Below are 24,665 nucleotides of genomic sequence, written 5' to 3'. Positions count from 1 at the left end.
GGGGATCTGTCAAAACATGTTAGAAGGATGGATGGATGGAAGGAAGGAAAGAAGCAAGAAAAAAACAGAAGGAGACAAAGACTGAAAATCCAACTTATATATTTCAAAAAGCAAATGATATGAAAAATGGGTACCCAAGTACAAAAGAATGAAGTTGGACCCTTTACATCAAATACAAAAATTAACTCAAAATAGATTTAAGACCTAAACCGAAGACCTGAAACTATAAAATTTCTACAGGAAAACACAGAGAAAAGGCTCCATGACACAGGATTTGGCAATGACGTTTTCTGGGATGTGCCATGAAAAGCACAGGTAACAGAAGCAAAGGCAGACAAATGGGACTATATTAGACTGAAAAATGTCTGTGCAGCCAAGAAAACAATCGACACAATTAAAAGGAGGCCCTATGGGGCGAGAGAAAATATTTTTAAGCCGTACACGTGGTAAGGGGTTAATATGCAGAAAACCTAAGAAACTCGTAAAACTCAACAACAATAAAAAGAGACACGTGTACCCCAATGTTCATCGCAGCACTGTTTACAATAGCCAGGACATGGAAACAACCTAGATGTCCATCAGCAGATGAATGGATAAGAAAGCAGTGGTACATATACACAATGGAGTATTACTCAGCCGTTAAAAAGAATACATTTGAATCAGTTCTGATGAGATGGATGAAACTGGAGCCAATTATACAGAGTGAAGTAAGCCAGAAAGAAAAACACCAATACAGTATACTAACACATATATATGGAATTTAGGAAGATGGCAATGACGACCCTGTATGCAAGACAGGAAAAAAGACACAGATGTGTATACCAGACTTTTGGACTCAGAGGGAGAGGGAGAGGGTGGGATGATTTGGGAGAATGGGAATTCTAACATGTATACTGTCATGTAAGAATTGAATCGCCAATCCATGTCTGACGTAGGGTGCAGCTTGCTTGGGGCTGGTGCATGGGGATGACCCAGAGAGATGTTGTGGGGAGGGAGGTGGGAGGGGGGTTCATGTTTGGGAACACATGTAAGAATTAAAGATTTTAAAATTAAAAAAAAATAAAAAATTAAAAAAAAAAAAAATCCAGTTAAAGACGGGCAAAGAACTGAATAGACATTTCTCCAAAGCAGATATACAAATAGCTGACAAGCATATACAAAGATGTTCAATAGTATTAAATTGCATAGAAATATAAATCAAAACCATAGTGAGTTATCACCTCACACTATTAGGATGGCCCCAATAAAAACAAGAACAGCAAATAACAAGTGTTGGTAAGGATGCAGAGAAATTGTGTGCTATTGGTGGGAACGTTAAATGGTACACCACAAGGAAACAGTATGGATGTCCCTCAAAAAATTAAAAACAGGAATACCACATGATCCAGAAACCCCACTTCTGAGTATATGTCCAAAAATACTGAAAATATGATCTTGAAGAGATATTTGCCCACCCATGTTCATTGTGACATTATTCATAATAGGCAACAGGTAGAAAATCTAAATGTTTGTGGATGAATGAATAAAGAAAATGTAGTATACACAATATCATTCAGCCTTAAATGAGAAGGAAATCCTGTCATATGCTACAACGTGGATGAATCTTGAGGACATCACGCCAAGTAAAATAAGCCAGCTACCACAAGATAAACACTGCGTGGTTCCACCTATGTGAGTTACCTAAGTAGTCAAACTCATAGAAACAGAAAACAGAATGGTGGCTGCAAGGGTGGAGCAGAAGCAAACAGGGAGCTGCTCTTCAGGAGACACAGGGTCAGTTCTGTGAGATGAAAAAAGTCTAGAGACAAGGTACATATGGTTAACACTACTGTACTATACACTTACAAATGGTTAAGACAGTAAACTTTATATTATGTCTGTTACTACAACAAAACACAACATTAAATAATATTTAAAAGAAAAAGGTAAATGCATTTTTGTAAATGTTGTATTAGAAGGTTTTGAATGTTTGCTATAGTAGACAGTTGTCTACGGGACTTTAGAAGGCTTGCAAAGGTTACTGCACTTACACAACTAGGGATTCAAATTCTAAATCTTCATACCTCGTATGTTATCTTCAAACTTGACTGTAACAAAATCGGAGTAAAGTTGGGATGGACTTCCGCAGTGAGCCAAAGACGAAAGGTATCTTTAGGTTGAAGAGTATTCAATTCCTTGTTTTCAAAAACAAGAATAAAATTCGACTTAAATACACACACGAATTTCCATTTTATAAATAAATATACTATTAATAAGTATCTTAATTAAATATTTCTCTGACATTCTGATATGTTTCTTAATGTTCTGATTATATTCCCTTTAAATTTTCATCTTGTCTGTTACTAGCTCAGTGGAATAGGTAAGAACTTGGATCTAGAACTGGGTGAACTGGATTGAAATCCAAATTCTGCCACTTACTTGCTGTGTGACTTTGGGGGATTCTTTGATTTACACTCTTTAAACAAGGATAATAATAGTACCTACTCTCATAGGAGAGTGTAAAATACTTAAAATAGGGCCCAACACAGAGTAAATACAAAATAAATATTAGTTGTAATCACTATGCCTAAACTGCAAGCCATCCTCAGGCCTCAAGTCCTTACTGCTTCCATTCACACTTCCACAAAGATATATAATGATATCAATTCCTTTTCAATACAATTTTTAGTATACCATATTGCCTATAATACTCAAAATTCACCATTCAAATTCACTCAAATTCTTCTGCCCGTGCTGTATGCTTTAGTCACTTATTCAAATATTTGTCTCTGTGTCTTTTTTCCTCAGATTCTTTCTGCCTGTTAGGTGAATTTAAAAATAACCTGTAATTTATATCCATACAATTCATCCAAACTTCCCAAAAGAATAGCAAAAAATTTAAAGTAATTTTTTAACTTTTATAATCTACCCTATATACACTGCAAAAACTTATGCAGCTCAATACAAGGAAAGCAACCAACCCAATGAAACAGTGGAAGAACTAAACAAACATTTCTCCAAAGAAGACACACAGATGGCCACCAAGCACAGGAAAAGATACTCAATATTGCTCATTATTAGAGAAATCACATCACTTAGAATGGACATCATCAAAAAAATCTACAAAAATAAATACTGGAGAGGGTGTGGAAAAAAGACAATGCTTTTGCACTGTTGGTGGGAATGTAAATTGATACAGTCACTATGAATTTTAAGGAATCTCCATATTTTTCTCCATAGTGAAAACTACCATATCACCTGGCAATTCCACTACTGCACATACCCCCTGAGTAAACCATAATTGAGAAAGACACATCTACACCAGCCCTGGGATTTCTTTGGAAGGAATGATGCTAAAGCTGAAACTCCAATACTTTGGCCACCTCATGCGAAGAGTTGACTCATTGGAAAAGACTTTGATGCTGGGAGGGATTGGGGGCAGGAGGAGAAGGGGACAACAGAGGATAAGATGGCTGGATGGCATCACTGACTCAATGGACGTGAGTCTGAATGAACTCTGGGAGTTGGTGATGGACAGGGAGGCCTGGCGTGCTGTGATTCATGGGGTCGCAAAGAGTCGGACACGACTGAGCAACTGAACTGAACTGAACTGAACACCAATGTTCACTGAAGCACTATTTACACTAGCTAGGACATGGAAGCAACCTAGATATCCACTGGCAGATGAATGGATAAAGAAGTTGTGGTACACATGCTGCTACTGCTACTAAGTCACTTCAGTTGTGTCTGACTCCATGTGACCCCACAGACGGCAGCCCACTAGGCTCCCCCGTCCCTGGGATTCTCCAGGCAAGAACACTGGAGTGGGTCGCCATTTCCCTCTCCAACACAATGGAATATTATTCAGCCATAAAAAAGGAACAGACTGAGTCAGTTCCAGTGAGTTGGCTGAATCCAGAGCCTATTATACAGAGTGAAGTAGAAAAACAAATTTTGTATATTAACACATATATACAGAATCTAGAAAAAATGGTACTGATGAACCTATTTGCAGGGCAGGAATAGAGATACAGACATAGAGAAGAGACTTTGGACCTAGCAGGGGAAGGAGAAGGTGGGACAAACTGACAGAGTACCATTGTCATCGATACACTACCATGTGTAAAACAGATAGCTAGTGGGAAGCTGCTGCATACACAGACAGCTCAATCTAGCGCTCTGTAACAACCAAGAGAGGTGGGGTGGGTCGCGGGAGTGGGGAGAGGTTCCGGGGGAGGGGACTTATGTGGACTTGTGCCTGATTCATGTTGTTGTATGGCAGAACCAACACAATATTATAAAATAATTATTCTCCAACTAAAAATAAATGAAAAACAAAACAAAACCAAACCAGAAACAGACTCACAGACATAAAGAATCAGACCTGTGGTTGCCAAGGGGGAGGGAGAGAGAGAGATGGATGGGGTCTTTGGGGCCAGTGGATGCAAACTACTGTATTTAGAAGGGATAAACAACAAGGGCCTACCGTATAGCACAGGAACTGTACCTAATCTCCCGGGATAAACCATAAGGGAATGTATGCATGTACAACTGACTCACTCTGCTGTACAGCAGCAGAAATTAGCACATGTGGACAAAAACTAATGCAATACTGTAAAGCAATTATCCTTCAATTAAAAATAAATAGTTTAAAAAAGAAATTAGCACCACATTGTAAATCAACTATACTCCAGTTTTTTTACTTGTCTGCAGAATAGAAAAAGTTCCAATTAAGATTTGTTTCCAAAATTACAACTGCAATTGTATTTTACATAGATTAATAGCTATCAATCTATTATTTGGAACAAAAAAGCAGGATTCAAGTATTCACTAGTCTTCCTTATATGTTTTAAAACATGTATCATTCACCACACATGAATTCTATAGTTTATACATTAGTGTTACATAAACCTGTAGGAATTACTTGAATATTTATATATACCTTCTTTTGACTATAAATAATGAGTCATCACGGTCTATCACTTCATTCACTCAATCATTAACTCATTCATCAAAGATTTATTTAATCTACCTATTTAACTACCTATTTTATCTAAATACATATTTTACATAGTTTAGGTAGCTTTTAACTACCTATTTTATATAGCTGCCCATTTATTTTCAACACATTATACAAATATTCAACATTATACAACTAGGCTACAGCCTCCCACTCTGTTCCGCTTGGCTCTATTTCTCCTGCCAGATTAATTGATCAATTAATTAATTATTAACTCCCCTGCTAAGAAGCTCCTTTGATTCTGTGTCCTAGGACAAAAATTCTAAACACTTGTGCAGGACCTCCAGGGTATTCCACAACCTCGCCCCTTCCTAGCTGTCTAACTCCATTGCCCCACAGCACCCTGCCTGGCCTTCCAGTACAGTTAAGGACGTCTCCATTCTTGTACTAGGAAGCCACACTCCTGCCGTTATGTTTCTACTTCTGCTGCTAGAATCAACCACAAACTTTCTCCCCCTACATTCAGCTAAATCCCGTAAGGCCATCAAGAAACATCTTGTCTTAGGAGTCATCTCTAACTACCCAAGACCATATTCATCTTTCTTTAAAAAGACCTAGACTTAATTCCAGGTTTTCATTTCAAAGCGATCCATCAATTTGTTCTGTCTTAAGGTTATTCTTATGCTGAGGCCATTTTAGTTAAATAAAATGAACTGCTTAGTTAAATAAAATATTTATTTAGTTAAATAAATATTAAAAATTAATATCAAAAATATTTTAAAATAAATATTTAGTTAAATAAAATGCAAACTGCTTCAGTTTACACCCCAGCTTCCTCAGCAGCAAGGAAGTTCTGCAGTTCCCTCTGACTCCTCTATATCTTTTCCCCTTTACAGACACAACAAAACAAAAGCATAAAGAGAATTTAATGTTAAACAGTCTTCTACAATTCTTTAAAGCATTTCCCTAATTTTCATCTGAAAGATTTCTCTAAGCCTCCGTTCAGTCCTGATTAATTTTTATACTCTCCCTAAATGCCTTTCAAAAAGGAGACTTTTATATATTTTTTACTAAAAAATCCATTTTGGTTTGTACAAATGTACATATATTAAAGAAAATATAGATTTTAAATGATTCCCCATCAAATACTAATTCTTTAAAAACATCATAAATAATGCACAACATATCTTAATACTGTTGGTCCTTGGAGACTACTGAATTTAGTATGTGAGAAGTTAGTTTGTGAATTTAGTCTGTGCCACACTGATCTGAATCTACCTTTTCCAGAACTGGCAGCCAAGATACCACAAGATGTAAGTTCTTCAAACACAGCCAGTCTCCATTGCGGGCACATTCTTTTAGCATTTGAACTGCTAAATCAGCTTGACCTTGACCCATGGCAATCTGAAAAACAAAAACAAATTAAAAACTAAAAAAAAAAAAAAAATTCTGATAACATGTTGTAACATAAGCGTTTCAAAAGTACTGTAATAAAGTTTCCAAATTTTTACTAAGAAATATCAGACTCTGTTGCTGTTTACAATTGTCTTGCTTTTGTCCTTATATCAATGGCAGATTTATAACATTCTTCTGTTTAGGAGAGATATTATCATTACAAGTTTTCAAGTTACAGAATACAGAATTATTCAACAGTGTTTTCATTCCTCATCTCACTATTTCCTGCAATTCTTACTCTGAAACATGGGCCTTTAAAAAAAATAATTTTTTTGACTGTTGTTGAACTCCTTGAGGGATTAAACATTAACAATAGCACTTCTTTGAATTTATTTTCTCTTTTTAATAATCTTTCTCCAATGTTGCATTTATTTGGCTCTCAAGCTACTTGGTCTATTGAACTGTAATTTCCCAAGCCCTTCATCATCTAGAAAATCCTAATATGTTTCTGAGCCTCAAGACTCTACATTTAACCCTCTGTTTTTCTTTTCATTTTTAGAGAGAGGAGGCAAAAAGAGGCGAGACGATGATAGGGGAAAGGGAGGAAAAGAGGAGAGGGGAGAGGGAGGGGAAAGGCGGACCTGATCTCACTGGACTTCCACTCCAGAACTTCTGATCCCTATCGTCTATCTGCACATAGGACACTGACGCAGTATGACAGGTCACATTATAAAGCAGAAACTTCCAAGCAGAAGCCAAAGACCCCAAAACATGGCTTCAGTGTGTAAGACATCTGTATCTGAATGGACAGGTGACCACCTGGCGGCTCAGGCAGTAAAGAACCAGGCAGGTTCATCCCTGGATCGGGAAGGCCTCTGGAGGAGGAAAGAGCAACCCACACCAGCATCCTTGCCTGGAGAATCCATGGACAAAGGGACCTGGCTGTTCCAGTCCATGGGGTCACAGAGGTGGACACGACTGAGCAACTAGCACTAAATCTAAGATTCTATAAAAAGTTTTAGTCAAGAATCTAAACGGTTACATGCGTAAACTCCTCGATATGGTTTTTTATGGATAATTTATGTAGTATTTATGTATCAGTACAGCTGTGTCTGTCTTTGTATATATGACAGATATATGTGTATTGAGAGTCCTAGCTCAAATATTTTATTGAGTATGTGGTCAAAACACTTTGAAGAGAATTGTTACAGACAACTTCAAACCACAGTGATTTCTCCTTTCATAAAGAATACAAGACAGCCTTTCATTGTTTCTTAGATGACTTTCATAAGTATTGATTTTGTTTCTCAATTAGACTATAAAGTCTTAGAGAGTGGGAACTGTGTGTCTTAAGCAGGTAACAAACCAGGTAATAAATACTAATATATATTTCTTTTTAATTTTCAAGATCTAATCCAGAACTAAGCAAACAGAAGGGATAAAAGAAACACTGGTTGAAATATTTAGAGACACATATTAGTTTGCCATTATTAAAATACAAAAATCCCCAAATGGAAGGCATGTACAAGAAAATCAGAAGGGGAAAAAAGTGTTTGCCGAACTGAAATGGTAGCTAAAAATAGGAACTCAAAATTTTCTATAAGGTATAAACTGTGTGAGAATAGCTTGAAGGTTCATGAAATCTTAGAAGAAAACTATAAGAAAAAACATTTAAAAAGTACAACAGAAAAGTGTCAGGAAGATGGTTAACCCCCACATTAAAAAAGTAAGACACACCAGACTTCCTTGAAATAAAAATTATTTTTTACATTAAGAATATATTATTATTATTAGCACATATATTCAGCATAACAACACTTTTAAAGTAACAGATTTATGAATATCTGTATCTGTATAAAGGTTTTACAGTATTAAAAAATTGTGTAACACAAAACTCTAGAAATTTACATAGTTAAACTTACAATGAGCGTAAGTGGTTTTATCTTTTTGCCAACATCAGAGCTAAGAGATACAGCCCATAGAACAGAGCTCCCTTTCCCCAAGACATCTCACTGACAACTGAATACTGTCCTGATGTATTAACACTATAACCAGGATTGAAGGAAACTCCCTAGAGTTAGCGCAACACCTAAATGCAACGAAGCCAAACTCTCTGCTGTTTTGCTATCTTCCACTTACATTCCTCATAACATTCTCTTTTCAATTTTTGGTTTATTTTAAAGTAGTTTGCTTTCTTAGTCATTATTATTTTCCCAATGAAAAAGATTTAAATTTTGATGTCAAAAATTGGGGATAAATTAATACACTTTAAAATGTGTACGCAAACTGAACTGAAAAAAAAGGTGCTAATCTGAATAAACTAAAACTCAGAAATTTAGCTCAGGAAAAAATCACACTATATTAGACAAGTTTATTATCTTACTAGACTTCTGCAGTTCAGAATCCCACTAATCTATTGCTCTAAGGTGATACTACAGGGCTGCTCTTTCTAGGGGCTGTAGGAGAGACTCCTGTTATCTTTTCCACCTTCTACGTTTCTCTGCTTGTGGTCCCTTCTACCATCTTCAGAGTCAGCAGCACAGCGTCTCCTCACCTCTTTGACCTATGCCTCATCGCATCTGCCTCTTCCACCTACATTCTGCCTCTTCTACCTCCTTCTTAAAAGCACCTTTATGATTATATTAGGCTCAACTGAATAATCTCAGATAACCTCTCCATCTCAAAATGCTTAATTATATTTGCAAAGTTCTTTCTTCCATGTAAAATAACAAGTTCATGGGTTCTGGGGATCAGAATGTGGACAATGTGGACAATTTTCAGGGACATTAGTTGCCCTACCATAAAAACAAAAAACTGTTTTACTAATACAGTCAAGTATTCCAGCATTCTTGCCTGGAAAATTCCATGAACAGAGGAGCCTGGCAGGCTAAAGTCCATTGGGTTTGTAACAGAAGCAGCAGAGTAATGTGCACTGACCTGGTGATAACACTCTCCACTTCTCTCAGCATTTGCAAGCTCTTGGAGTTCCTGAGAAGGATCAGCACCCGGGGAAATGATTATCAAGATGGGTTCAATTTCTAGTGTCTCTTTGTATAATCGTTTGAGATTTAGAGGAGGTGGGGACAACTCCTTTAGTCCTAAAAGATATATTAAACGCATTAGAGGGGGGTTCATGTTTGGGAACGCATGTAAGAATTAAAAATTTTAAAATTTTAAAAAAAAAAAATTAAAAAAAATTAAAAAAAAAAACTAAAAAAAAAAATAAATAAATAAAATAAACGCATTAGAAAAAAATGCAATGTGAACCAGAAGAAGTCTATTAAGACTAATTACATGAAACAGAATAACTAGGTGAACTACAATCCCATACATATTAAAGTTTTTTCACTCTAAAATCATTCACAGACTAGTAAGAGCTAACATTTATTGAATGCTTAAAGTGCCAGGCATTTATCTAAATGCTCGACATCTATGATATCATCTAACCCTAATAAGAACGTTAAGGAGCAGGAACTCTAATTACCACATTCAACAGATGAAGAAGCACACAATCAGCATTGTGTTAATATATAAGTCTCTCCCTACAAGAGAAGACTGAACCCAACAATCTTTCCATTCAGGTTTTCATTCATTTATATGATAACTGAGTGCCTACTCTGTGCCACATATTTGGGGAATCAGATTTCCACAAGATCTAGTAAACAATATCACTGTCATGATAAAAAATTAAAAAATTATGTCCATGCATTAAGAGGGAAGAAAAAGTTGTACAGAATGAAAAAATGCTTAGTCTGGAGACAGAAACATATAGATCTCAGTTTATGCTCATTAGCTAAGTGATGCTATGCAAATCACTAAAATGTATTATGCCTTGATTTCCCCAATTGTAAAACAGGGATACAACAATTCATAGCTCATTTGGAGGCAAAACAGGATACAAAATAAAAACAGATTCCACTTATTTATCATCTACTCTATGCTAAGCATACTCAAGGAAATTGAATGCCTTCCCAAAGACCACCCAGTTGCTAACTAACTGCATTCAAAATAATTTATCTGTTCTTTCTTCTATTCTGAAGCTTTTCAAAAAATATAAAGTCCCATACACACAAGACTTCTGCTAAAATTTTAATGTTTCCATTACTGTATTTAGCAAAAACCAAGACAAAGATGACCAACTTTTAAATAAAAATAAAAATATACATGTCTGAACTGAGCTAAAAAGACTATGACACAAGAGTTTAAAAATAGAGGATTAGAATGTAACAGAATGAGAACAGAGAAAGGAAGGCTTCCTTGTACTTTCTACTGTGGAAAGGAATAGATAACATTGCACCTCAGAAATCCTAAATATAGCAGGAAGAGATATTCTTAAGGACTTCTGTAATGATCACATTAAAATACGAATCTGATGCCACAAAAATGGGCTAAAACAGTCATTTCTAGATGATCATCCTGAAAAAACAAATTTCACATCTGAACTACTCCCTTCTAGTCTTCACAACAGCAACCAATAATATTATGAAAGCATTCTCAAAGGCATAAATATTCCTAATACTAGGTGAAATTTACCCTAAAAACGGGTCAATTGCTTCTAGAGGTATATTTTATGAATTTTGCTTTTAACTAAACTTAAATTGGTACCACTCATGCTTCCTAATAGAAAAGAATTCTTATATACTTGTCGCAATGTAATAAGCATTTTTATCTATTCAAATATTCCTTTACTTATTCATAAACTCTCATAAGCACTCTAGGCCAACCAAGTGTATTGTGATGTCATACAATGCATCAAAAGTCTTTAAAATGCACACTGCCTTTGACTCAGAAATTTAAGTTACACTTAAGTTAAAAAATAATTCAGAAAATAAATGTAGAAGTATGCAAAATAATTTTCATTTTAGCTGTTAATTTTAGTTTTAAAACCTGGGAGAAATAAATTATTAAAAAAAACAGTAGTCTGAATGAGTAATTTCTGAGTGATATAACAGAAGTTACAAAAATGGTGAATTAAAAGAAAATTTACTAAAAGCAAATTAGCACTGCTTGAAGAGAGCATCCTAGGATGCTCTCATCCATTTTCAAGTTGCTTTCTGCAACTTCCTTGGTGGTAGAGTGGATAAGAATCCACCTGCTAGTGCAGGGAAAAGGGGTTCAATACCTGGTTTGGGAAGACAACACATGCTTCAGGGCAACTAAGCCCATACACCACAACTAGTGAAGCCCACGTGCCCTGGAGCCGGAGCTCTTCAACAGAACCATGCACCACAATGAAGAGCAGTCCCCACTCAGTGCAACTAGAGAAAGCCCTCACACAGCAGTGAAGACCCAAAGCAGCCAAAATAAATGAATTCAGTCAGTTCAGTTCAGTCGCTCAGTCGTGTCTGACTCTGCGACCCCATTAACTGCAGCACGTCAGGCCTCCCTGTCCATCACCAACTCCCGGAGTTCACTCAAACTCATGTCCATTCAGTGATGCCATCCAACCATCTCATCCTCTGTCATCTCCTTCTCCTCCCACCTTCACCCTTTCCCAGCATCAGGGTCTTTTCAGATGAGTCACCTCTTCACATCAGGTGGCCAAAGTACTGGAGTTTCAGCTTCAGCATCAGTCCTTCCAATGAATATTCAGGACTGATTTCCTTAAGGATGGACTGGTTGGATCTCCTTGAGTCCAAGGGACTCTCAGGAGTCTTCTCCAACACCACAGTTCAAAAGCATCAGTTCTTTGGTGCTCAGCTTTCTTTATAGTCCAACTCTCACATCCATACATGACCACTGGAAAAACCACAGCTTTGACTAGATGGACCTTTGTTGGCAAAGTAATGTCTCTGCTTTTTAATATGCTGTCTAGGTTAGTCATAGCTTTTTTCCCAAGGAGCAAGGGTCCTTTTTAATTACATGGCTGCAGTCACCATCTACAGGTTTTTGGAGTCCAGGAAAATATAGTCTCTCACTGTTTCCATTATTTCTCCATCTATTTGCCATGAAGTCCATGGGACCACATGCCATGATCTACCTCTTCTGAACGTTGAGTTTTAAGTCAGCTTTTTCACTCTCCTCTTTCACTTTCATCAACAGTCTCTTCAGTTCTTCTTTACTTTCTGGCATAAGGGTGGTGTCATCTGCATATCTGAGGTTATTGATATTTCTCCCGGCAATCTAGATTCCAGCTTCTGCTTCATCCAGCCCAGCATTTCACATGATGTACTCTGCATATAAGTTCAACAAGCAGGGTGACAGTATACAGCCTTGATGTACTCCTTCACCAATTTGGAATCAGTCCGTTGTTCCATGCCTGGTTCTAACTGTTGCTTCTTGACTTGCATACAGATTTCTCAGGAGGCAGGTAAAGTCGTCTGTATCCCTATCTCTTTAAGAATTTTCCACAGTTTGTTGTGATCCACACAGTCAAAGACCTTAGCGTAGATAATAAAGCAGAAGCAGATGTTTGTCTGGATTTCTCTTGCTTTTTCTATACCAACGAATGTTGGCAATCTGATCTCCGGTTCCTATGCCTTTTCTAAACCCAGCTTGAACATTGGAAAGTTCTCGGTTCACATACTGTTGAAGCCTGACTTGGAGAATTTTGAGCATTACTTTACTACTGTGTGAGATGAGCGCAATTATGCGGTAGTTTGAACACTCTTTGCCATTGCCTGTCTTTAGGGTTGGAATGAAAACTGACCTTTTCCAGTCCTACGGCCACAGCTGAGTTTTCCAATATGCCAGCAAATTGACTGTAGCACTTTCACAGCATCATCTTTCAAGATTTGAAATAGCTCAGCTGGAATTCCATCACCTCTACTACCTTTGTTCGTAGTGACGCTTCCTAAGGCCCACTTGACTTTGCATACCAGGATGTCTAGCTCTAAGCAACTGATCAGACCATTGTGGTTATCTGGGTCATCAAGATCTTTTCTGGATAGTTCTTCTGTGTATTCTTGCCACCTCTCCTTAATATCTTCTGCTTCTGTTAGGTCCATACTGTTTTTTCCTTTATTGTGCCCATCTTTGCATGAAAAGTTCCCTTGGTATGTCTAATCTTCTTAAGTGATCTCTGGTCTTTTTCATTCTATTTCTTCCTCTATTTCTTTGCATTGATCATTGAGGAAGGCTTTCTTATCTCTCCTTGCTGTTCCTTGGAACTGTGCATCCAGATGGGTAATTTACTGCAGCTTCTAAATCAGCATTTGCTGCTGTACTCTGCACATTTATGTTTAAGGTTAGCCTCTTTCCTTAAAGTTCATTAACCGTTCTCTGCTAGCTTCACACTGTTCTCCTGCAGCATCCTCATCTCTCTCAGCCTTCACGGAATTGAAGAGAGTTAGGGTGTCTCTTCAGATTGTTGCTGTTTAGTCACCAAGTTGTGTGGGACTCACTGTGACCCCACGGACCACAGTCGGCCAGGCTGTCCCTGGGATTTCCCAGACAGGAATACTGGAGTGAGCTGCATTTCCTTCTCCAGGGGTCTTCCCAACCCAGAGACTGAACTCAAGTCTCCTGCACTGGCAGAAGGTTACTTGACTCGTGAGCCACCAGAGAAGCCCTCTCCTGTTTAGGTTTCAGCTTAAGAGAATGTCGTGGCTGATCTGGTCTATACAGACCTTTAAAACTCCCTCCATATCAGTAATAAGACTGTCTCACCTTCTTATCAACCACGTGTTCACTGGAGTAGCACTTTTTTAGAAACTTCTTCCTTGGTATTGGGTATCGCTGACTAGCCGTACTGTGACCGTACTGTGACAGTTTCCGGTGAACAGTGAAGGGACTCAGTCACACACACGTGCATCATTCGCCCCCAAACCCCCACGCCACCCAGTCTGCACATGACACCAGGCAGAGCTGCACGCGCTGCGCAGCATGTCCCTGCTGGTTACTCATCTTACACACAGCACTCTGCACATGGCAACACCAAAGTCCCTGACTAGCCATTCCTCTGGCAACCATGGGTTCGTTCTCCAAGCCTGTGAGCTGGAGGAGCACTTTCAACGTCCTTCAAGGCCTGTTCCTCTCTAACCACAACTTGGCTAACAATTTGGCACAAGAAACCTAGCTTTTAGTCTGTCTCAGCTTTGGACATGACTTCCTCGCTAAGCTTAAGGAGAGACGTGTGACCCTTTGCCTTGAGGCCATTTTAGTGTTATTAACTGAACTAACTTAAATTTGTTGTTCCATATGAATGATGCTCAAGAAATTATACTTGAAATCAAATCTCTAAAATTTTATTTAAAAGATAAGTGCTTGTCATTTTGCAGCAGTATGAACTTTTAAAACTTATTCATGAAATAAAGTGCCCCATTTTACATAAAAACTGCATTAATAAAACCACTTGACCAAACAGTCACCCAGCCATACACCAGTATATATAACTTCTGCTTAGAAATAGAGTATAACTTTAAAAGTATATTAAACTTTCAAAGAATTTGAATATGTGAATATTATGAGGTTTTTCAGTTCATGACATTAAAACTTAAATATCATTTAACCTAAGATGACATAGTACAATGCAGAAGTACTCCAGAGGACAGACAGAGGGTCAAACAACAGATTCAGTGAGAAAGGTCACGTGCAGTGGGGCACAGAGAGAATACTTTCAATGACTGAACGGGCGAGGGAAGAAGAGTCTACTGAGAACCCTTCTGCAATTGCCTCATTCTACTTAAACCTCCATTTCACTTATACAAATAGACAGAAGTATATAAATGAGCAAGAAATATGTCAGTTAGTGTTAAGAAGTGGGTAAAGAATTAAAGTAGGTAGATATGTTGGTACTGATTAGATGACCCAGAAAAGCCTCTCTGGAAATGTTAACATTTGAATGATACAGAGGAGACAACCATTTAAAAAGAAAGGAAAAAAGCAGCAAGTACATAGGACAACTAAGATCAAGGCAGCACTTCATGGCAAATAGGGAAAACATGGGAAACATGGCAAATGGGGAAACAATGGAAACAGTGAGACTATTTTGTTGGGCTCAAAAATCACTGCCGATGGTGATTGCAGCCATGAAATTAGAACATGCTTGCTCCTTGGAAGAAAAGCTATGACCAACCTAGACAGCATATTAAAAAGCAGAGACATTACTTTGCCAACAAAGGTCCATCTAGTCAAATCTATGGTTTTTCCAGTAGTCATGTATGGATGTGAGAGTTGGACCATAAAGAAAGCTGAGCGCCAAAGAATTGATGCTTTTGAACTGTGGTGTTGGAGAAGACTCTTGAGAGTCCCTTGGACTACAAAGAGATCCAACCAGTCCATCCTAAAGGAAATCAATCCTGAATATTCATTGGAAGGACTGATGCTGAAACTGAAGCTCCAAATACTTTGGCCACCTGATGTGAAGAACAGTCTCATTTGAAAAGACTCTGATGCTGGGATAATCACGATGGTGTGATCACTCACCTAGAGCCAGACATCCTGGAATGTGAAGTCAAGTGGGCCTTAGGAAGCATCACTACAAACAAAGCTAGTGGAGGTGATGGAATTCCAGTTGACTTCTTTCAAATCCTGAAAGACGATGCTGTGAAAGTGCTGCACTCAATTTGCCAGCACATATGGAAAACTCAGCAGTGGCCACAGGATTGGAAAAGGTCAGTTTTCATTCCAATCCCAAAGAAAGGCAATGCCAAAGAATGCTCAAACTACCGCACAATTGTACTCATTTCACACGCTAGTAAAGTACTGCTCAAAATTCTCCAAATCAGGCTTCAGCAATACGTGAATCGTGAACTTCCTGATGTTCAAGCTGGTTTTAGAAAAGGCAGAAGAATCAGAGATCAAATGGCCAACATCCGCTGGATCATCGAAAAAGCAAGAGAGTTCCAGGAAAAAAAAACACCTATTTCTGCTTTATTGACTATGCAAAAGCCTTTGACTCTGTGGATCACGAGAAACTGTGGAAGATTCTGAAAGAGATGGGAATTCTAGACCACCTGAGCTGCCTCTTGAGAAACCTATATGCAGGTCAGAAAGCAACAGTTAGAACTGGACATGGAACAACGGACTGGTTCCAAATAGGAAAAGGAGTACGTCAAGGCTGTATATTGTCATCCTGCTTATTTAACTTCTATGCAGAATACATCATGAGAAACGCTGGGCTGGAAGAAGCACAAGCTGGAATCAAGATTGCTGGGAGAAATATCAATAACCTCAGATAATCAGATGACACCACCCTTATGGCAGAAAGTGAAGAGGAACTAAACAGCCTCTTGATGAAAGTGAAAGAGGAGAGTGAAAAAGTTGGCTTAAAGCTCGACATTCAGAAAACGAAGATCATGACATCTGGTCCCATGACTTCATGGGAAATAGATGGGGAAACAGCAGGAACAGTGTCAGACTTTATTTTAGGGGGCTCCAAAATCACTGCAGATGGTGGCTGAAGCCATGAAATTAAAAGAGGCTCACTCCTTGGAAGAAAAGTTATGACCAACCTAGATAGCATATTCAAAAGCAGAGACATTACTTTGCCAACAAAGGTCTGTCTAGTCAAGGCTATGGTTTTTCCAGTGGTCATGTATGGATGCGAGAGTTGGACTGTGAAGAAAGCTGAGCGCCGAAGAATTGATGCTTTTGAACTGTGGTGTTAGAGAAGACTCTTGAGAGTCCTTTGGACTGCAAGGAGATCCAACTAGTCCATTCTGAAGGAGATCAACCCTGGGTGTTCTTCGGAAGGAATGATGCTAAAGCTGAAACTCCAGTACTTTGGTCACCTCATACGAAGAGTTGACTCATTGGAAAAGACTCTGATGCTGGGAGGGATTGGGGGCAGAAGGAAAAGGGGACAACACAGGATGAGATGGCTGGATGGCATCACTGACTCGATGGATGTGAGTTTTAGTGAACTCCAGGAGATGGTGATGGACAGGGAAGCCCTGCGTTCTGTGATTCATGGGGTTTCAAGGAGTTAGACACGACTGAGCGACTGAAGTGAACTGATGCTTCAAAAGATTGAGGGTAGGAGGAGAAGGGGACCACAGGGGATGAGATGCTTGGATGGCATCACCGACTCAATGGACACGGGTTTGGGTGGACTCGGGAGTTGGTGATGGACAGGGAAGCCTGGCGTGCTGCAGTCCATGGGGTCGCAGAGTCAGACACGACTGAAGCTACTTAGCAGCAGCAGCAGAACTGATTTATAACTCTTAAAGAAGCCATAGTCTCAAAATGTACTTTACAAATTAATGGCTCACTATCAAATTACTTTAATATGAAAATCAGCTAAAATAGATCATATGCAGTTTGACTATGATGGGAACCTCCTGTTTTGTACCTGCACCCCTTCCCGTCATTTCTGAGTACAGCCCCACTCTACCTGTGACTTCTTTGGGGGAAAAATCTTGTTTCAGATATTACTGTTGTATTAGCTGCAGAGGTGGATATGTTACCCAAGCAAGAAAATCAGAGTCCTTCTATAGAGTTTTTTATAGTAAAATTCGGAAAGAAAGTTTCTTTCACTACAAGCTTTAAACTACATGATATGATATCAGTAGCCTTATCCTTCAGCATATGTATGAACCATGAGATTAAGGGCAACACATAAGCAGGAATCAGAGAGACAGAAAAAAAAGAAAAAGGAAAAGACAAAGATAGGGAGAGATAAATGGGCAGAGATGTGCAGAGAGAAACTACAAGGCTGGGACAAAGGAAGGAAACCTCCTGCTGTTATCGGAGTCCAAAAAACCAACTGGCCCAGACGCCACCCCTACTTTTTCTAACCAAGAGTTAGGTGGATAAACACTCTATCAGATATGAGTAAAAAGTACCTAGCAGATAAACATTCAACAGGGATGCATTAATAGCGATATTTTCTCTCCATGCTAAACAAAAGGAAAGCAAAGAATATATCCATAGACATACTTTGACATACTCTTCACTAACCAGACAAGTGACCATTCTAAATGGAGCCTCAAAAATATGTGCGGGCATATGTGTGAACATGTGTGCAAGTACACCCACAGGGAAAAAGGACATCTTGCCAAAACAGAAAATAGCTATTATGTGAAACACTGGATAAGTGAGCATAATGGGCTGAAATGCAGCCCCCCAAAAGAGACATGCTGAAGGCCTAACCTCAGGACCTCAGAAGATGACCTTACTGGAAACAGGGTCATTGTAGATATAATTAGTTAACTTCAGATGAGTTCACACTGACTAAGGTGAACTCCCAATTAAACACGACTGCTTTCCTTATAGGAAGACAGCTGTGTGAATTCTGAAACACACAGGGCAAATGTCAAGTGATAATAAAGACAAATATTCAAATTATACACCCTTACACGCCAAAAAACATGGAAGATTGCAAGCAAACCACCAGGATCTGTGAAAAGGCAAGGAAGGATTCCTCTACAGGTTTCAAAGGGAACATGGCCTTGCCACAATCTTGATTCAGACTTCTAACTTCCAGAATTATGACCCCATACACGTCTGTTGTTCTAATCCACCCAGCTTGTGGTCCTGAGGGCAGCCTTGGAATACTGATACTGGTAAGAGTGGAAATGGAGGTGCATATGGAAAAGCTTCATCGAAGGTTGAGGCAGATTTTTTTATGTTAGCATCTGCCAAGAACATCTCTCCAAACTGAGAATAAATCTTGAGTCCTTCAGTATTTAAAGAGCACAGACTTTGGAGCTGGGTTTGAATTCTATCATTTAGTTGTGTGATCTTGTTTCCTCTTTTTTAAATGGGTGTAAAAATAGCCTCTCATATGGTTGCTGTGAGGATTAAATTATACACCACTTATAACTAGTACCTGGCATATAGTAAAAGCTATTAAAATATTAGCAGTGATTATTATTGTTATAAACATTCACGTTTAAGGAAAGAATGAGTTCACTAGGGCAAAATTAATCCTTTGAGTTAAGAGATAATTTCTCAAATAATACCCTGATACATGTGAATATAATAGTTTTGCATATTAAAAACAGAATGACTATTTGGTACTGTGAAGTTTTTCTATGATAAGCATGGAAGGCCCAGTATATTTTTCAATTTCATCAAACACTGTGCTACCTCATTTATATGAGAAATTCAAATATAGAGAAAAACATGCATATGTTAGGTTTACTTGATTGAAATATACGTAAGCTTTGATTAAACATAGTTTATATATATTTCATATATATTATGTGGAAATATTAAATATAAATTGTCAGCATACTACTTTAATTGTGCCAACATATTTCCAACATAATTCTATAACCTCCTGTGGTTTAGAATAACAAAAATCTATTATTCTTGGATGACTGAGCTTCAAGTAAAATTCTTTTCATATTCTCTTTGACATAGTTTTTCCAAACTTTTCTAGTATAAACGTTCATACAAATGTTCAAATGAGTGATAACTTTAAATGCTTCCTTTAAGACTAATTAAAAGGCTTAACAAATACGTATTGCACAGATGTTTACAAACTAAAGATATACAAATTATTTTTGTTTACAGCAAAAATAACTCATTTTGAAGGCTTTATTATCTAGGACTCTGGAACTTCTTTTTTTTTTTTTTTTTTTAAATAAGGTATAGGAGATAGAAATTCTAAATATGGCGCTATAGAGTAAGTACCTCAAGGGAATGATGAAAAGAAAAATTAAATTACAAAAAAGCAAAGAAAACCCCTTTTACATTTTGCATAATTAGTTAACTAGCAAAAAACTTAACAAAGCGAATTTTAGCTAAGTAACCAAAAACCAGATGAGCTACTTATGAACAGTTTATTAAGAACCAACTCATCTGTGTGGCAAAATAGTGAGAAGATTTGTAAGTAGAAGTGACATGCCTAATGAGCCTGGTGATAGCTTGTTGTCCAGAAAATGAATTTCAGTTCAGCTTTAAAGATGCCAAAAATCCAAATAAATCTCACTGTATCTTTAAAAGTTAGTCTAAAAAGGTATAGGCTTTTATTTATTTTTTTTTTATTTATTTTTCTTTATAGGCTTTTATTTTTTTTTATGGTTTTTTAATTAATTTTTATTGGGGTATAGTTGCTTTACAATCTTTTTTTTTCTTTTTTTTATTTTTTAAATTTTAAAATCTTTAATTCTTACATGCGTTCCCAAACATGAACCCCCCTCCCACCTCCCTCCCCACAACATCTCTCTGGGTCATCCCCATGCACCAGCCCCAAGCAAGCTGCACCCTACGTCAGACATGGATTGGCGATTCAATTCTTACATGACAGTATACATGTTAGAATTCCCGTTCTCCCAAATCATCCCACCCTCTCCCTCTCCCTCTGAGTCCAAAAGTCCGTTATACACATCTGTGTCTCTTTCCCTGTCTTGCATACAGGGTCGTCATTGCCATCTTCCTAAATTCCATATATATGTGTTAGTATACTGTATTGGTGTTTTTCTTTCTGGCTTACTTCACTCTGTATAATTGGCTCCAGTTTCTAAGGTGGTGCTAGTGTTAAAGAACCCTCTTGCCAACGCAGGAGCTGCAGGAGACGTTGGTTTGATCTCTGGGTCAGGAAGATCCTCTGGAGAAGGAAACAACAACCCTCTCCAGTATTCTTGCCTGGGAAATCCCATGGATAGAGGAGTCTGGTGGGATACAGTTCATATGGTCACAGAGTCAGATACTACTGAAGCGACTTAGCACATACGCATGGAATCTGTATATTTAATTTTATCTAAATCATACATCTGATGCCCTGCTTTGAAATTCTGATCATAGATGAATGTCTAAAAATCTAAAGTGTTTTCATAAGAAAAGAATTTTTAAAAGTTCAAACATTCTAGCTAGGTATAGGATGTCAATTATGCATCAAATTTAACACAAAATTAATTATGGTCATATCCAACACAAACAAATATTTCTTTAAACCAAGTAGAGTTGTAAGACAAATAGGATACAGGAGGAAAGTGTATAATCTTTCTAAACTAAGGTCAGCATAAAATAAAATGTAAATTAAAAACAAATAATTTAGATCTTCTGCCCCAAAGAAAACATATGGATGGCCAAGAATCATATGGAAGATGCTCAGCATCACTAATTACTAGAGAAATGCAAATCAGAACTACATAAGGTATCACCTCACACCAGGCGGAATGGCCATTATCAAAAAGTCTACAAACCATCAGTGCTGGAGAGAGTGTGGAGAACAGGGAATCCTCCCACACTTCTGGTGGGAGTGTAAATTGATACAGCCACTATGGAGAACAGTATGGAGAGACCTTAAAAAACTGAAACAGGGCCACAATATGATCCAATTACCCCACTGCTGAGCATATGCCCAGAAAAAAAATTTCAAAAAGATATATGCACCCCAGGGTTCAATGCAGCACTATTTACAACAGCCAGGACATGAAAGCAAGCTAAATGTGGATCAACAGAAGAATGGATAAAGAAGAGGTGATATATATATATATATAATTACTTAGTCATAAAAAGATGAAATAATGCAATTTGCAACAACATGGATGAACCTAGAGATTATCATACTGAGTGAAGTCAGACAGAGAAAGACAAATACTATATGATATCACTTACATGCGGAATCAAAAAGAAAAAAATGGCTTAAATCTACTTATTTACAGAGCAGAAATAGAGATACAGGTGTAGAAACAGAAAATTATGGTTACAAAAGGGGAAAGGGGGGAGTGAACTGGGAGACCAGGGCTGACATACACACTGCACATGTGTTCCCATCATGTCTGACTCTTCACAGCCCCATGGACTGTAGTCCACCAGGCTCGTCTGTCCATGGGGTTTTCCAGGCAAGGATACTGGAGTAGCTTGCCACTTTCTACTACAGTGGGTCTTCCCAACCAAGGGGCCAAATCAGTGTCTTTTGCATCTCCCGCGTTGGCAGGTGGATCGTTTGCCACTAGTGTCACCTGGGAAGCCCATATACACACTACACGTATGGAATATACAACTAATAAGAACCTACTGTAGAGAACTGAAAACTACTCAGCACTCTGCAATGACCTATACAGGAAAACAATTTTTAAAAAGTAGATATATGTTTAACTGGTTCACTTTATTATACAGCAGAAAGTAACACAACACAGTATATCAACTATACCGTAAAAAAATTAATTAAAAAATAAAAACAAATAATTCAGGTCAGTGGTCTAGGTCTAGAAAAGAAGTGTACTTACCCAGAGTTTTACATGCAAATAGGGCCATGGCACTTTGCAGTCTGTCTGGTCTGAGCGCCTGTACCACAAGAACCTTAAAACGTAAGCGCAGAGAATTTTTACATAATAAAGTTCCCACAACAACTGTAATTGAGCAATGATGCTAATTAATTTAAAAAATGCTTACCACAATATTTCCTATGCCTAAAACTGTCATAATAGGTATATAAAAATACATTTCTTTAACAGCCAAAATATTACTAAAATCCATCAGATCTATTGCTGTTATTTAGTCTCTAAGTCGTATCCAACTCTTGCTGCCTCTTGGATTGTAGCCCGCCAGGCTCCTCTGTCCATGGGATTTCCCAGGCAAGAACACCAGAGTGCCATTTCCTTCTTCAGGGGATCTTCCCAACCCAGGAATTGAAACCGCGTCTTCTGCTTGGCAGGCAGGTTCTTTATCGCTCAGCCACCTGGGAAGCCCTCAGATCTATCATCAGAGGTAAACATCAGCATATACCGGTCGCAGTGCTAGCTGTCTTCAGAAGCTAACAAAGGGCCCAGTGACAATGAAAATAAGAGTCTGTAGCTGAGGCATTCCCGGTGACAGCAGTGCAGAGACATAAAACTCCTAGATTTTTCAAATCACCGATTTTATGCTGAATCACTTCTATCTAGTTCCAGAAGTTTAAATTTTCAAATGAAGTTTTTCTTTTTTTTTTTTTCCTTTTTCTTAAACACACCTAATGAAACAAAACTTCAAAAGGAAAAAGCAAAGAGGACAGAACGACAACCAGCAGCACAGTGGAGAGAAAGGGCAGAGTGATAAAGAAGCCGCCTGCCGATGCAGGAAATGTAGGAGACGAGGGTTTGATCCCAGGTCCAGAAGATCCCCTGGAGAAGGAAACTGCAACCCACTCCGGTATTCTTGCCTAGAGAAACCAGTAAACAGAAGAGACTGGCGGGCTGCCATCCATGGAGCCGCAGAGTTGGCCACGACTCAGCACTGAGGATGCACGCACACATAAACGGAACCATCATCTCCTGGAGCATCAACTCCCCTGTCCTCTCCAACGCTAAGGTTTGGTCTAGCCAACAGGGACACAAGCTCCCCATTCCTTAGCATAAGGTCTTTCTTTTCCTTAGACAGAACCCTGGGAAATGTGTGAAGAACCTGAACAATAAATACCTTAATCGCTTTCTATACAGATCTATTCCAAGATCCCCATTGGGTCAGAGGCAGGGGGAGTAATAAAAGCTTGGTGGGAAACACGCTGCCCAGAAACACTGTCTGGGATTTCCCTGTCTGGATAGGGTGGGAAGACCAGAGAGCCCTTTCCCACATATGCCCCAAGGTTAAGTGACACCCTATGGACAAAGCTTTCATTTAAACGGCTTCTGAACAACAAGAGAAACATTTAAGACTTTTATGCATTTAGATAATTTACCTGCTGAAATAAAGAAACTTTCTTTATAAGAATAGATGGAAACTCTTGCTCACACATTGAATTATGATAATAGGTACGCCACAAAGCTACATCTTCAAAGCACAGGGTCTGATAAAGACTGGGAAGAGCAATCTAAAAAATAAAAATAAACATATATAATGAGCAACAAACAAATATAAATACAGACATACAAACATACATACTAAATACATACACACACATGCATACTAAAAAACAGTAAGCAGAATTCCTGATAGATACTATGTTTTCTAACTCATGTTGGCTTATTCAATCACGTCTAAGTCAGAAATAGTATGGTGCATGTACCTAATCCAGAATTAAAAGCAAGTATTTCTAAAGTAATACGACATCAACTTTTGTACCTTAACAAATCTTTTCTCTATGTAAAAACATGTGTACCTATCTCCCCCTTGTGGAGAAAAGAATACTTTCACTAAAACCAAGTAGCAAATTTTAAACACTGCCACAATAAGAGTTCCATGTTAGAGTGTAAAAATATGCCTAGTTACAACTTCAACTCTTTATTTTCTAAGTAACCATAAGTGACTATTATCATTTTATGCCTTAGCTACTTCATCTGTGAAATGGGTAGCAATGTTGCAAATATCTAATGAGAACATCCATTTTTAAATTCTGCATAATACCTCGAACATAAGAAGGTGGGAAGGGGAAAGAAGAGAAGGATAAAAGAGTGGGGAAAACCCCACTATATTTGGAAAACATATATCAAAGGCATGGACTGTGGTATCAGAATGCTCAAATTAAAATCACAGTTTCAAAACTTCCCAGCTATTTGATCTTGGGTAAATTATTTAACTT

At 38.1% G+C, this 24,665-nt stretch overlaps 1 protein-coding gene across 1 annotated transcript in view; it reads right to left on the bottom strand.

The window, feature by feature from the left end:
- DYNC2H1 (dynein cytoplasmic 2 heavy chain 1) overlaps positions 1 to 24,665 on the bottom strand; it is a 399,579-nt gene that overhangs the window by 165,814 nt on the left and 209,100 nt on the right. Inside the window, exons 74-78 of the mRNA XM_013969394.2 lie at positions 23,826 to 23,957; positions 22,399 to 22,471; positions 9,272 to 9,432; positions 6,218 to 6,343; positions 2,064 to 2,174 (exon numbers count right to left, since the gene is read on the bottom strand). Coding sequence (XP_013824848.2) covers positions 2,064 to 2,174; positions 6,218 to 6,343; positions 9,272 to 9,432; positions 22,399 to 22,471; positions 23,826 to 23,957 — 603 coding nt within the window. The remainder of the gene's footprint in view (positions 1 to 2,063; positions 2,175 to 6,217; positions 6,344 to 9,271; positions 9,433 to 22,398; positions 22,472 to 23,825; positions 23,958 to 24,665) is intronic.

This window comes from Capra hircus, chromosome 15 (genome assembly GCF_001704415.2).
Source record: "Capra hircus breed San Clemente chromosome 15, ASM170441v1, whole genome shotgun sequence".
Taxonomy (NCBI): Eukaryota; Metazoa; Chordata; class Mammalia; order Artiodactyla; family Bovidae; genus Capra; species Capra hircus.
This window is presented reverse-complemented; position numbering and strand designations above follow the sequence as displayed.